General features: G+C 39.9%; 1 protein-coding gene across 1 annotated transcript in view; it reads left to right on the forward strand.

The window, feature by feature from the left end:
* LOC117558744 (laminin subunit alpha-5-like) overlaps nucleotides 1–14033 on the forward strand; it is a 63159-nt gene extending 49126 nt beyond the window's left edge. Inside the window, 21 exon segments of the mRNA XM_034235120.1 lie at nucleotides 70–212; nucleotides 667–846; nucleotides 1254–1393; nucleotides 2236–2392; nucleotides 2797–2930; nucleotides 3140–3305; nucleotides 4438–4572; nucleotides 4774–4919; nucleotides 5407–5542; nucleotides 6573–6716; nucleotides 6899–7029; nucleotides 7174–7338; nucleotides 7706–7838; nucleotides 8031–8185; nucleotides 9008–9200; nucleotides 9882–10010; nucleotides 10830–10989; nucleotides 11596–11726; nucleotides 11867–11960; nucleotides 12387–12506; nucleotides 13578–14033. Of these exon segments, the coding sequence (XP_034091011.1) occupies nucleotides 70–212; nucleotides 667–846; nucleotides 1254–1393; nucleotides 2236–2392; nucleotides 2797–2930; nucleotides 3140–3305; nucleotides 4438–4572; nucleotides 4774–4919; nucleotides 5407–5542; nucleotides 6573–6716; nucleotides 6899–7029; nucleotides 7174–7338; nucleotides 7706–7838; nucleotides 8031–8185; nucleotides 9008–9200; nucleotides 9882–10010; nucleotides 10830–10989; nucleotides 11596–11726; nucleotides 11867–11960; nucleotides 12387–12506; nucleotides 13578–13726 (3041 nt within the window). The 3' untranslated portion in view covers nucleotides 13727–14033.
* Nucleotides 14034–15427: the final 1394 nt, after the last annotated feature.

A 15427-nucleotide genomic window follows, 5' to 3' on the forward strand; every position in this document is an offset into this window, starting at 1 on the left:
ACAAATGTCAAGTTATGAGTCAACATAAAGTCAAACCATGTCTCTTAATGTAACTCTTTCTCTCTTCAGTGCACACGCTGGGTGAGACTATTCCTCTGCTCATGAAGAAGTTGGACAAACTGCAGAACCACTCGGCGCAGATGCCAAACATCTCGGAGAACATCAGCCGCATCCGGCAGCTCATCCAGCAGGCGCGCAACGCTGCCAGCAAGGTAACAACACAAAGACACATCTTAAATGAATGGGGAAACCCTCATATGTTTCTCACTCCTGATGAGTATTATAACCTGTGTGTGGATTGGTGAATGCTGCCTTGTGTTGTAAAGCGCTTTTAGAGATCCTCAGAAAATGCTATGAAAGCAGACTATTTCCCTTCTCACTCTGGATTTACTCTGACTACTTTTAAATCCAGGCTGAAGACTTCTCTTGTTGCCGCTGCTTTTAATTGAACTATTCACATTTTACACTGCACTGTAACTTGTATTCATGCACCTGTGTTATTCATTATTTGTAATGTTTCTTATGTGTTTTATGCTCTTAATGTCTTTCATTTTTGTAAAGCACTTTGAATTGCGTTGTGTGGGAAAGTGCTATATAAAGAAACTTGCCTTACCTTCGTATGTTCAGGCAGCCAGTCATGTTTTAATGCCTCTCTCCTCTCTCCAGGTTGGCGTGCCGGTGAAGTTTAACGGGGGGGCGGGTGTTCAGGTCCGAACGCCACACAACCTGGCCGACCTCGCCGCCTACACCTCCCTGAAGTTCTACATCACTCTGCCGGAGGCGGCCCGCGCCCGTCGCCAGGACAACAGCGACAAACAGTTCATCTTCTACCTCGGCAACAAGGATGTAAGCATCACCAACACGGAGCCTATATTATGTGTTGTTAAATAAAATATAATAATTCCTAGAAATCATTCAAAATGTACTGTAGGTGCAACCTGCCAAAACAAGTGCATTCAGAGAGATTGAGGGTGAAAATGTACATTATTTGTTTCATGACAATCACCTTCACAAGGAAAGTTTGATGACTTGAAGACCCAAGTGTACTCTTCCTGCTGAAATCTTTAAACAAACAATTCAGAAAAAAATTACAATTAAGGAGCTAATTGTTTTAAATGTTGTTTTTATTCTTGTTTAATTCTGAGATAGTGATTTGGTTTTTTCAGTGATTGGTGAGAGTGTTTCTAAGAGGTTTTGATGAGAGAATATAGTATGGTTTCTGTAGTTCATTGCTTCCTGTCTGGTGTTTGTAGTCCAGTAAGGAGTTCCTGGGCATGGCGTTGGTGGGGAAGAGACTGCTCTGGTACTTCAACATTGGAGGAGAAACTGCTGAGGTGCTGATGCCTGAAGAAGTCAAATCTAATGGGGACTTCAACAGCATCGTGCTGGAGAGGTACGATACACACACTATATTCAATATTAACATGAATATAGTACATGATGATGTGATTCTAGATGTTCACATGATGAAATAAGGACGTTTGCTCCAGTTTGAAAGTATAAATGTAAAAGAAAAAATGCATTTTTATGCTTGGATATTGTAAGCAATTTGCAGTATAGTAGTATATTTACTTATTTTTTACTGTGTGCGCCAAGTGGAAATGTACTTTTCTAGAAAGGTTGCCACTTGCCATTATATATTATTTTCTTAATGTGTTGCTATTTACAGTTAAACCATTGTAATAAGCGTTTTTTTAACACTAGAACCGCCAACGGGTCAATTTTACCCGCAGCTGTTTTTTGATTGTATGTATTTTTTTCAATAAAATATTCAAATCTCCCAGTCCGTGACTTTTCCTGAAAGTGTGTTATGTAGCACCCTCAGTTGTTAGAGAGAGAGAGAGATTTGTACCTAAACAAAACACAAGTCTAACACCAAGCGTTTAAATCAGCCATGGTAGCGATATGTTATACTTCATGCTATCTGCACAAACTATATCATATGAAAAGCTGAGAGTCCACAGATTATATTGGTATACATTTCATCCCTGTGTGATCAAAACTGTTCTGTATGATAAATAAAAGAACATTGTACCTTGAAAATCTATAGCGGGTCAATTTGACCCGTTGGCGGTTTTAGGTATACAACGACCTCTGGTGGTTCTAGTGTTGGCTCTAAGTGTTATTTCAGAATCGACTACATCAAATCATGATACGTGGAGAAATGCACTCGCAGAATAAACCAACCTTTGTGTGTTTCCTAATTTATATCTATTTGTTTGTGGCTGATGGCAGGGTCCTGCAGTACGGTCAGATGTCGATGTCTTCAGAAGCGGAGGGAGACCCTCTGGTCACTAAAGCCTACAAGGAGGCGGGGGGGGATCAGGGTCTGCTCAACCTCCTCACCGACAACACTGTGTTCTACGTGGGAGGGTACCCCAAATCCTTCAAGGTGCGTTCATGGGGGGGCTAGACGCTTCTGTTGTGGGGTAGTTGTGTTGTGCTTCACCGCTACTCCTCCATTGCATCATAGTCGAGGCCGATGAGAGCGTCAACACTAACATCGTTTTTACTTGGTTCATGTTTGCACTGAAAAATGTGGATGTTTTTTTATTTAGTTACTAAAAAAGGCCAGAGAAAAAAATATATATAAATAAAGTAAAAAATACAGAAATAAAAACCCAATTCAAAGATTATAAAAAACGAAATAGAATCTGTCAAATCTATCTTTTAAAAAGCACAACAATGTTCCCTTTTCATTCGAGGAGGAATTAGGATAGTGTTGATGTACATTTTAATAATATATTCAAAGTATCCAATTCTTTATTTTTTTTGTTTATTTTATTCATTTTTCAGCCCCCCGCTGAGCTCGCTCTGCCGAACTTTAAAGGTTGCATCGAGCTAGATACGCTCAACGAGGAAGTGCTGAGTCTGTATAACTTTGAAAACGTCTTCAAACTCAACACCACCGAGGAGAAGCCCTGTGGCAGGTCAGTGTCAAGTGGTCATTTGACTTATTTAAATGAAATATTTGTTGGATGTTGGATTATTCTATTCTGTCTCAGTAACAAAAAAATGTTTGAGTTAGTAACCGCTAATCTATTTATAAGACAATATTTTCTTTCTTTTACTTCTGACTAACCTCACTCTCGTATTTCCCTCCGTGTGAATCACAATTGTTTAAAATGGCTGAAAACAGGCTGAAGCCGGTGCTGACTCAGCCCTGGGTGAATGACGCGGCGTATTTCGACGGTACCGGCTATGCTGAGATCACCTTTTCTGATGAAGTGTCTCGCATTCAGCGTTTCGACCAGGAAGTGAAGCTGATCTCACACAACGGCATTCTGCTATTGCTGCAGAAGGAGGTAAACACTTTACTCACTATACGGCCAATTCCACTGTCGTTAAAAGGTTGTACTGGGCTCATTTCTAAAGTAAAGGTACGCTAACCAATAGAAGTGTGAGTACTACAGGAAAGGTAAACCCCCAAAAGAAAAATAGGGCCTCTTTAATAGATTCATAATCAAACACAATGTGTATTACAAATATTGACACACAATGCTGAGGTGCATCTCAAATGTATTTAAACATTGTGTTTTTTTTAGCCTTAAGATCAAGTATAACACTTTGTTGTGGTATAAACAGTTGACCTGCAATCTCCCCCTAAACATTGCATGTCCCGCCCTAAAACGGCCTCTACTGTAAGAGCTATCCTTTCATTCAGCAAACATATGAGACATTCATTATGTATTTTGGTTTGTGCCGGGCTGTAAACTGCATAAGCTAAATAGTTTCGGGCTGTTTTGCGTGCGTGCAAAAGTTGTTGTCGTGTAAACGGCAACAAATATGGATTAAACTAGGGCTGCTCAATTCATCGTATTTTAATCGCGATAACGATTATGGCTTGCAACGATTACAAAAACAACGTAATCGAAATAAAACGATTATTTTTTTATTATTACTTTTCTTTTCTTTTTTTATATATATATATTTTTTGGTTTTTCAGTTGAATTCTACTTAAAGTTCAGGGTAATCAACTGTTAAAAACATACTGTTCACATTTTTTTTCTCCAATAAATGGATGTTTTCAAAGTCAATGAATAATCGCATTTAATAATCGCAATTACAATTATTGACCCAAATAATCGCGATTATGATTTTTGCCATAATCGAGCAGCCCTAGATTAAACCACATGTGTGTATTAGATAAAAACATGATGTGGGTCTTGTAAATGATTACATTTATCTTATTTAGCGCAGAATATGATTGTATTCGTGGGGAATGATATATGCTCTAGTAATCAGAGATGAATCCCCCTTGTTGTAACTTCTGCAAAGAAACAAACATTTCAGCCTATTATCTATTTATTATTTTTGATCATTGATGCATTAGAACACTCTTAACATCCTTTCCTAGCATTACATGCAAGCTCCGCAGGATTTGTCGAGCTAGAAGTGCTCTCTCAAAGTTTCCTCTGTGTCCCCGTCCTCCTGCAGGATCAGTTCCTGTGTCTGGTGGTGCTTAAGGGCATCCTGAGAGTTTTCTACCACTTCACTGGTGTTCTGGTGGAGCTCCAGCCTAAAGACCCTTCATCTGATTTCATGAAGATCAGTGACGGCGACACCAAAGCTGTAAGTCTTCTGTCTGTCATCTTCTTTCTCATTATACATTGTGTTTGAAAACTACAGGGAGCCAATCATTTCTTGTCAAAAATAGAATCCGTTAATTTTCAACTACAATAAAAAATGTTTCTGTTGAGTCTTTGTGATTGTTGTGGTTGATAATTGAAGTGTTATGTGTCGATGTGTGACGTGATGTTGTGAACTGTGTAGCTGGAGATCATCATCATGCGCCCGAGCCGCGTCGTGGTGAGGAACACCCGGAACGTCCTCTACAACCAAGAGTTCACAGAGAGCATCCCCCCCTTCGCCGGCACCTTCTACCTCGGAGGAGTCCCGGAGAACAAGATGCCACTGAAGTGAGACAAACTAAGACATTTTTTATTTTTTATCAATTCAAAGGTTCTATACATTTGTTTGTCTTAATTGTATAACACTAAATGTATGGACAACATAAGTCAATACGTAAAGTAAGAAACAAGAAAAACACACATTATTGGATGGAAATTCGTAGCAATTTCTATTTATTTTTATTTCTGAATTGATGTATTTAAATACCTTCCTTTTTTTGTTCACCTGTTTAGATTTTCTTATAGTTTCTACCATCATTTCTATATATGTGTTCCTATATTTGACATTGTATCAGGCCTTACTGCGTTTACGTACGCACCATTATACACACATAAGACTGTTCCCTGTAGATTCTATGCCACTGACATGTCTACAGTGTGAGCGATTTAGCTTGCTGAGGATTCCTGTTCTTTATTGGCCAAAGAAATAAAGCCTTGAATAAAACAATGTTGTTTTTTTGTCCGGCTGTTTCATTCTGTCTCCGTCTCTTTCCAGGTTGAAGTCCATGTTCCCTAAGCAGGGCTCTCTGAAGGGCTGCTTCAGGAACGTCAGGTCCCCCGGAGGCGCCCACGTCGACCTGAAGAGGATGAAGAGCTCCGGAGTCAGCTTCGGCTGCAACAGCGACCTGCTGGTGAGGAGAAAACCTTCAGCTCATTATCTTGTATATTGAGATGTACAAGTGTCCATGATCTGAACTCTCTATCGAGCCAGTTCTAACCAAGCACAAAAGACACATGTTACACCATCCCTACCATACTATTGTCAACATGTCATTCTGATCTTATTTATTTTATTATTCTCAAAATAAATGTTTGAAAAAGTATTTTTTAAGCAAAGGTACATTGTCTGCCTTGCTCTGGTCCTCTTTAACTTTAGCAGAAGAGCGTTTAATAACAGCCATTTTTCCCATTAAAGTAAAATCCATAGACTTGTAAAAAAAAGAGCAATTCATCAAAGTATTTCCACATGGCATCCTTGCAACCTTTAATCGAGTATAATCACTTAACATGTTACAAATACAGTTCCTTTAGTTCTGCAGTTGTGCTGATATGAAGGAGTAAATATAATACACTGTAGTTTGCCATATATACTCATTGTCCTAAGTGTTTTTGTTTTTTAGCTTTTACGGTTATTTGTATAGTTACATTTAAATTTGGTGTAAATATTTGTCTTTAACATCCTTTTTTAATGCTAAATTGTTTCTTAAAAATACTTATTTTCTATTATCCTTATATAGATTTGTTTGTGTTCTACCTACTTTGCATCTAATCTTTTTAGATTGGTTATGTTCGCAAAAACCTTGTATGTGTATTCTGATTCTAAAGCACACATATCCTAGCTATAATACAGTGTGTGTGTGTGTGTGTGTGTGTGTGTGTGTGTGTGTGTGTGTGTGTGTGTGTGTGTGTGTGTGTGTGTGTGTGTGTGTGTGTGTGTGTGTGTGTGTGTGTGTGTGTGTGTGTGTGTGTGTGTGTGTGTGTGTGTGTGTGTGTGTGTGTGTGTGTGTGTGTGTGTGTGTGTGTGTGTGTGTGTGTGTGTGTGTGTGTGTGTGTGTGTGTGTGTGTGTGTGTGTGTGTGTGTGTGTGTGTGTGTGTGTGTGTGTGTGTGTGTGTGTGTGTGTGTGTGTGTGTGTGTGTGTGTGTGTGTGTGTGTGTTCACAGGTGGCTCGTGAGGCTCATTTCTCCGGGCAGAGCTACCTGGACTTGGCTCTGAGAGACATCCCCAGCCTCAGGGACAACTTCTACTTCAGCTTCAGCTTCAGGACGGATCAGAAGGAGGGACTCATGTTCTACCACCACGATAAGGTCAGCCGAGCCTCATATCTCCTCCTGTTTCCTCTGTCATTTCTCTCATTTTATTTATTTAAACAGCTGTTCTTTCTTGCTCATAACATTTTAGGTGTTTTCTTTCTCCTGCTTTGGTCTTGGGCTTCCAAGTATCCTCTCCTTACACGTTGTGTTCTAACCTGTTATGTGTGTGTGTACAGGTTGGAGTGTGTCAAGTGTTTTTGCACGAGGGCCACGTCGTCGTGAGAGCTGGAAACAGTGAGATAAAGACGCTGAAGACGTACAACGATGACAACAGCCACTACATCTCTGTCTACAACAACAACAAAGGGTAGGAGGACTGACGTTGAATTATGTCGAATTAAGCACTCGGCTGTTTGTTCCAAATGTCAACATGATGCCTTCAAACGTTGTCCTAACCTTGTTGTAAAGTACCAGCATGCACCTCTCACACTGTCTGACTGTCGTCCTCCAGGATGCGTCTGTACATGGACGATTCCATCGAGAAAGCAAAGGAGAACCGGATGGAGAGAATAGCGGGGGTGGTGACGTCCACAGAGGGAACAACCTTCCTCGGAGGAACGCCCAACCAAAGCCTCAGCAACCTCACCGGATGCATCAGCAACGTTTTCATCAAGAGGTACCATGTCGTGAAAGAGGGGAAATCCTCTTATTGCAGTCGTAACAGCTCGTAACATTTTGACGGCTCCCACCTCAAGTTGTATATGAATGTGATAATGAAACAAAAACCAGGGGGAAAATTACTATAGAAATTCTCCTGGAAAGTAAACATGAAATTGAAGTTATCTTGTTTGCAGTTGTTATTATTTATTATGGCTTCTTACTCCATTTGTAACCCCCAAAATCACATATGTTTATTTTTTGTAATGGTATAGTATTATTCTGTACCCCTACATATAAAGCTCTTACAGAAGTATAGGAACATTTTTGACACTTTGCTATAATATAATCTTTTGTTGAGTATATTTTATGTGTGTGTCTTTCAGGGACACCAATACTCAGATGGTTTTGAACCTGTTTAAAGTGAAAGAAAATGTCAACGTTCCTATGGACTGTCCCGCTGCCAAAAAACCTCAGCAGATCATCTCCTCTCAGCCCAAACAGAGCAACAAACCCAAGGTACACACACACACACACACACACACACACACACACACACACACACACACACACACACACACACACACACACACTAAATGAAAGAGAAACAGATGAAGGGTGTTTAAGATACAGATGAAGAGCAGACACCAAGTGACCCTGTGTACCGAGTGATAACAGCAAATGATGTATTCCTCTCTCTCTCTGTCTCAGGGGAAGAACAGGAAGCCGTCGGGGTCTCGCAGCCGGAACACCAGGGAGTCCTGCCAGGCGGAGCTGTCGCAGCCGGAGGCCGGAGCCATGCAGTTCAGCGGCTCCACACACAGCTTCCAGAGATACGACTCCCTGCCCAGCTCCTTCAGCACCATGTGAGTAATAAGCTCAGAGTGCTTTACAGGATGACACAGAAGAAATTCCCCTCAGATTATTTGTTAAGAACTTTAAAAGGTGCATGCAGTGAAATATAACATGTCATCAGGTTATCAGACACAAGGAGGTCAAATGTATGATAATAAAATAAATAATGGTTTCTCTCTGACAGATAAGACACAAGTTGATGCAACAATATACAATATAAAACCCCATAAAACAAAGTGAACATATAGGTACAACAGAAAAAGAAAAAAAAAGATTAAGACCTATAAAATAAATAAAACAATATAAAGGTAGGTAAATAATAAAGACTAAGAGAACATTTAGTGAAACACAAACAGGCAAAAAGTATTCCCACAGGCGTAAGAATAGAATATATCTTTATCGTCATCATACAGAGGATAACGACATTTCTTTGGCATCTCTCACTGCAGTAATAAAATAAATAGATATACATAAATAATTGACAGCAAAGGTAGCAGCAATGATAGTTCAATGAAATACAATTCCATATTTACACAGTTACAAATGATGCTAATAAATCATTGTGGTTGCATAAGACCTTATGTCGAGCATCTTGCTATATTTTTTTAATGCAGGTTGATCTGTTATAATGACATCTTTTGTGTAATTGATAAAAATGTGTAAATTAGCCATGATGACTCAAAAGAAGAGGAATATTTAGCTGCTTAAAAGCTAAATATGTACTTGTTAAGTTGTTATGGCCAAAATAGTTAATTATTTCAGTTTTAAATTACTTTAGATTTTCCTAAGTGTTTTGAAAGTTTTCATTCGATCCCTCATTCCTCTCTGTGCAGGCTTCACATCTCCATGGCGCTGCGGATCAACTCCTCCGATGGCCTGGTAATGTCAGCGGCCTGCGGGCAACGCGGCGACGCTGTGATGTCACTCAGCGCCTCGGACGGACACCTGCTGCTCGAAATGTACGGAGGGAAGAAGAAGATCAGCCTGCGCAGCCGCAAGAAGTACAACGACGACCAGTGGCACACGGTGAGCTGAGGGTCACATGTAAATCAGTAAATCTATGTGACGTTACTTTATTTTCATAATTAGTTTTTGTATTTTCCATTAAAGGTCACCTATTATGCAAAATCCACTTTTTCATGTCTTTTATACATCAACATGTGTCCCCTCTGTGTAAAGAGACTCTGGAAGTTTCATGAACAAAGACCCCCTCTCTTTTTGTCCTGATCCATTTCTATAAAAACCTGTCTGAAAATGAGCTGATCATATTTTGGCCACTTTATGATGTCATAACGATTTTTTAGCTTGTGTAACCATTAGCCAATCACCAACCAAGGTAACCCCCCCCCCCCACCACCACCTTATCACCTGAATCTCCTCCTAGAGCACCATTGAGTTCTTTGTAACCAAGTCTCTCTCAGAGGGGCGTGGGGAGGGGCTCCTTATTTCCATCTGAAGTAACAGACACAGAATCAGCACTTTAGAAACAGGGCTGAAACAGAGGGGATTATGGGTAATGCTGCAATGATCTGTTTGGTGTTTGGAGCCAAACACTCAGACATGTTTTGTATATATCTGAGAGCTATAATATATTGATGGAAAACAGTATAATAGGGGACCTTTAAACACATTTCTAATTCAGACTGAGTGAGTGCCCTAGGTCTGATCCACCAACATATCTCACCTGCTGTACTTCTGTTCCTTCAGGTGTTTATAAAGCGTGAAGGAGGGAAGATCAGTCTGATAGTGGACGGTATCAGCGCTCAGTCCAAGAAAGTCCCCGGGAGAGACAGGACTCATGTCACCGGGCCTGTGTACATCGGGGGATCTCCGACGGTAAGAGATCCAGACTATAAACACGCACACTACTGGATGTACAGTAGCTATACTAGAGATAATTCAAATTTAAGATTTCTTCTTGATTTCTACTGTTGAGGCGTTTATGGCAACCAGTTTTTTGACATCTGGCATTTTTTATTTTGGTAGTGTTGGCCATAATTCCTTTAGTCATTATAACGTTTTCTTTCCCTTAGTAAATGTCCAAATATCTGTTTTTCGGGGACACAGAATGAACTGTCAGTAACATATCCTATAGACCACACGCATGGGGATTGTTGCCTTTTCTTCTTCATGTGTTATAATGAGGCTCTCTGTGTGTTTTCCTCTGAGAAAGTCAAAAGGCACTATTATATGCTTGGTGGTGACTTTTTGACCACAGATGGGGTCCAAAACTAGCAAGCCACATGAATGTCTGGGAGCAAATGAATTGTTTATGCTACACAAATATGGCCAGGATCCGTTGAATATTTCGCAATATTGGGTTGCAGATTATAATTCTCCAAAGGGGGGTTCGTTTAGCATGAAACACTTGATAACTAAAGGACATGTTAAAAAAGAAAGTAGACAGAAAGTGAAGTCAAAGAAAACCATTTCTGCTAAAAAAGTTAGCAATGATTGAGAGTCAGACCTAAACATTTCAGATGTGTGTATCTCACACTGCACTGTCACTTTGATTCATGTATCTTTGCTTTTAAATGAGTGTTTTTAAATGCCATTTCTTAATGCTCTTAATGTCTTTCATTTTTGTAAAGCACTTTGAATTGCCTTGTGTTGAAAAGTGCTATATAAATAAACTTGCCTTGCCTTGACCTCCAGGCTCCTGGCTCCGGTGGGTTCGTGGGTTGTGTCAGGGACCTGACGCTCAACGAAGCCCCTGCAGGAAACCCCACTTACAGCGAGGGGACGGTGCCCTGCTTCCAGGACCCTCTGCAGCCCGGAGCCTACTTCTCTGGACAGGGAGGACACATCCTCATTGGTGGGCATCACTCTTCTTCTGTGGTCATTACCCATCTGTGGCCAAAGACTATATTTAGGATGAGGACAAATGCAACATACTCATGGTTTCCAACTATGTGCAACATATACCTGGCTGCTAATTCCTCCGAACTGTTACAGGCTGTGTTTTTTGAAAATTGTGTAACTTTTGTTATTATAATCTTCTTTTTTTTTATCTTTAATTGTTTTTGTATGCATGCTTCTTAGGCTCTTTTCTGCTGTACCAATGTAAATGTCCCCTCTGTGGGACTAATAAAGGTATTCTGATTCAAGTTTTGAAACCACATAGAAGTTAGTAGCTTTAACTCTTTTACTTTATTGGGGACTTTGAAACATCTCTCCAGGGACCTCAGATAAAAATCATACTTCAAACGTCATAGTCAGGGTTTGTGGGAAAGAAAATGTGCTTAATTCAATGTCTTTCGAGATGAAATGTTATTTTACCCCACATATCTGACTTGTACTGAGTTTATCAAATCTGAATTATTCGGATCCTTGTAGTTTCCGGAAATTCAAATTTTGTTGGTTAACATTTGAGTCATCACATGTTTGTTTGAGTCCTGACTGACGGTTTCTCTCCCTGCAGACGAGTCCTTAGTTCTGGATCGGGATCTGGAGATCCAGTTGGAAGTTCGGCCCGTCTCGGACTCCGGGCTGCTGTTGCATGCTGGGACAACAGCTGAGATGTACCTGAGTGTGGTCCTCAGCCAGGGAAAGGTGAGACTGAGCACACCAGGGAGGGTCTGACGAAAACTGGGGACATTTTTTGTGAATTTTAAAAGGAAAAAGTCATATTAAAAATGATTATTGAATGATTTAAAAGAATATATGTAAATTAAGTTTGTGTTTTTGTGCAGGTGACTGTTTCAATAAACAGCGGCAAAGGTGAATTCTCTACCTCCTTTACTCCTGAGGAGCCTCTGTGTAACGGACGCTGGCACACCATCACAGGTCAGTCTACAAATGAATTATCACAGCGTCAAACTAAAATAAAAAGGTTTCGAGTAAACAGTTGCACTTTAGAACTTACATGTTTTTCGTCAACAATAGATATTGTCATAGTAAGTATTAAATGATGTTGGTATTGTCTGTTTTAGTCATGGAAATAAGGTTGATTAAAATATTTAGACAGTTTATTTAAAGCAATGACCCCTGGCCCTGTTGTAGCACTGAGATTGTGTGTGTGTGTGTGTGTGTGTGTGTGTGTGTGTGTGTGTGTGTGTGTGTGTGTGTGTGTGTGTGTGTGTGTGTGTGTGTGTGTGTGTGTGTGTGTGTGTGTGTGTGTGTGTGTGTGTGTGTGTGTGTGTGTGTGTGTGTGTGTGTGTGTGTGTGTGTGTGTGTGTGTGTGTGTGTGTGTGTGTGTGTGTGTGTGTCCAGTGGTGAAGAAGAACAACGTCCTGCAGCTCCGAGTGGACGCAGCCAGTGAGCAGAGCGTCGGGCCCAGACAGAGCCGCTCTGCAGGGGGCTTAGAGACCGTTTACCTCGGAGGGGTCCCCGGTGAGTTCACATTCACACACACCTCTTTGATTTGTTCACTATTAAAAAAAAATCAAAAAGTCCAAGTCAACTTTATTGTCAATCTTCCAGTTTGTGTGTACAGACAGAGAGATCGAAATACCGTTTCGTACAATCCCGAATACAAAAACAAATATATATAAAAAGGTGTGCAAATAAGTATATACCTATATACACAATCAAAGACATATTTAAATAAATGCACACATTAAGACCTAAATAAAAACACAACAGTCAATATATACAAAATAACAGTCACTTCAATATCTTTGAGAATGTGCATTAGTGCACGATTGTCCATAGCAGCATACAAAGTAATAAAAAGCTAAAGCCAAAATGTACAACTTGCAACTAAGAGAGACAGCAAATTGTCCTCTCTAGAAAAAGACAATATTATAATTTATTATAAATAAAATCTGACAACTATTTCATAATTTATTAGCATTTCTGATTGAATCTAATGTTTGATTCTTTTAAAAAATAAAAACTCTTAAAGGTCACCTATTGTGCAAAATCCACTTGTTCATGTCTTTTATAGATAAACATGTGTCCCCTCTGTGGAAAGTGATTCTGGAAGTTTCAGGAACAAAGATTCTCTCTCTTTTTGTCCTGATCCATTTCTATAAAAACCTGTCTGAAAATGAGCTGATCAGATTTTGGCCACTTTATGATGTCATAACGATTTTTTGTCTTGTGTAACCATCAGCCAATCACCAAGGTAACCCCCCCCCCCCTTATCACCTGAATCTCCTCCTAGAGCACCATTGAGTTCTTTCTAACCACATATCTCTCAGAGGGGCGTGGGGAGGGGCTCCTTATTTTCATCTAAAGTAACAGACAGAGAATCGGCACTTTTGAAACAGGGCTGAAACAGAGGGGATTATGGGTAATGCTGCAAAGATCTGTTTTGTGTTTGGAGCCAAACACTTCAGAGACATGTTTGTATATATCTGAGACCTGTAATATATTGATGAAAAACAGTATAATAGGGGACCTTTAAAATCGTACATCTCCCAGTTGCCCTAATTGCTCGCCCCTCTCTCTCTTCTCCAGATGGCGCCCCAGTTCCCGGTCTCCCCGCCGGTCTCCCTGTCTTCCACGGCTGCGTCCGCCTGGCGATGATTAACCAGCGCGCCGCCATGCTGTCCAAACCGCTCGCTCTGCACGGAGCTGTGGGCACGCAGGGCTGCCCCCACATGTAAACCCAACACGCAAAAACAGTCTTATCCTCACATTCCCCGACTACAAATTGCTGGTGGTGGGTGCCATGTTACTGTAGCTAATTTAAAATATATATAATAATATTTATTTTCTATTTTCAGAAAAATGTATATTTTATATTTGACAGTTTGTCGTTATTACTGGTTTGTTTCTATGCTACAGGGTGCTATAGCAACAGCTGTCTGACTGTAGAGGTGCACTGAGTCACTGCTACCACATATCAATTCTAAAACGTGTAGTATATTGTAAATAAAGGCAACAAAGCTTTAACTTGCAAACAAATGAAAAGTACATTATGTCAATCATTCAAAAACATTTCCTGAATTATGAATTATATGCATTATGTTTTAATAAGTGAACGATGTGTACAGCCGTTTATCGTGCATCTCTAGCGGAGAATGTTAAGAGTTCCTACTGAGTCGGTACACTGTAATGTACGAGTCCTCAGGCAGCCGATGGAGACGCTGCCTGTAACTGGGACAGGACTGAGCTTTGGGAATATCAGTTCATTAAGTCTCTAAGATGCGTTTAATGAAAGGTTGAGTAATTACATTGAAACAAAGGAAGAGGAGATAAGAGCATTTAGGTCATTGGCTGTTTGATTTTAGTTTAATATTGTTGCTTGTCTGACCATAATCCTCTTGTCTCCTCGATGTTAGAAGTCCACTTGTTCCTCCTTCACACATAATCGTGTAATTCAAGGTGCTCAAGATCTGTTAAAGTAAAGTATGCTTACAAAGTTCTGTACAAAACCTGTTAAGACTGAAAGATGTTATCAATATATTGTGCCTTCCATAAGTGGGTCTTTTCTTCAAGTATCTTTGCAATTACATTTTTTTATCATTTCATATTCCAGCTATTCCTCAAAAAACATGTTTTGGATATCATGCCATTCTAATTTTTAATTTACATTTTAAGACATTGTAGTTTTTGTTTTACTGCCCCAAGCTTCCATAAGTGGGTCAAAAATGACCCGCATGCATTTTCTATGGGAACATGTATAAATAGTGAAAAGTTAAATATAAAACAAGTGATTTTTCTTAACTAAAATGACAAATACACATTATTCTAATACGGGTCCTTTTTGACCCACTTATGGAAGAGAGGGTCCATCACTCGTGCATCTAAGGGTTAAATAATAACAGAACATGGCTAATTCTTTTACACAAATGATCCAACTTATGACAAGAAATGTGTTCTCGTTGCGTTATTTCATTTCCAACGCGGCCCATATTTTCTATCCACTGATCATTCTGCTTTCATGTTGAAGTTACTGGAAATACCAGTTTCCCATCCAAGTTGTAATTAAGACCGAGAGACAGCTGTAACGACTTGAATCCTTTGAGGTAATGAATCCTAGAATGTATCAATGTAGTGCTATATTGAGAGTATTTGAAACCCTCGTGAGCGCAGCACAACGTCCCGTCTGTCGGCTCGCGTCCCGTTAGCAGGCAGCGTTCCCATCTCCGTCACAAATGTAAACGTGTACCAAACAGGAGTGAATCTTGTATGTAATATAACCACTTTTTAATGAAATATCTCACAGAATGAATAAGCTGTCCCTCTCCCTCACTCCTGCTCCCCCATGTGTTGTACATGTATTTTTAATAAAGTTTTGTTTCATACAAACTGTTCTCTCTGGTGTTTGTTTCCCATTTTCAAAAGATGAGTCTTGAGGCGTG

This window comes from Gymnodraco acuticeps, unplaced genomic scaffold (genome assembly GCF_902827175.1).
Source record: "Gymnodraco acuticeps unplaced genomic scaffold, fGymAcu1.1, whole genome shotgun sequence".
In the NCBI taxonomy this organism is placed as follows: domain Eukaryota; kingdom Metazoa; phylum Chordata; class Actinopteri; order Perciformes; family Bathydraconidae; genus Gymnodraco; species Gymnodraco acuticeps.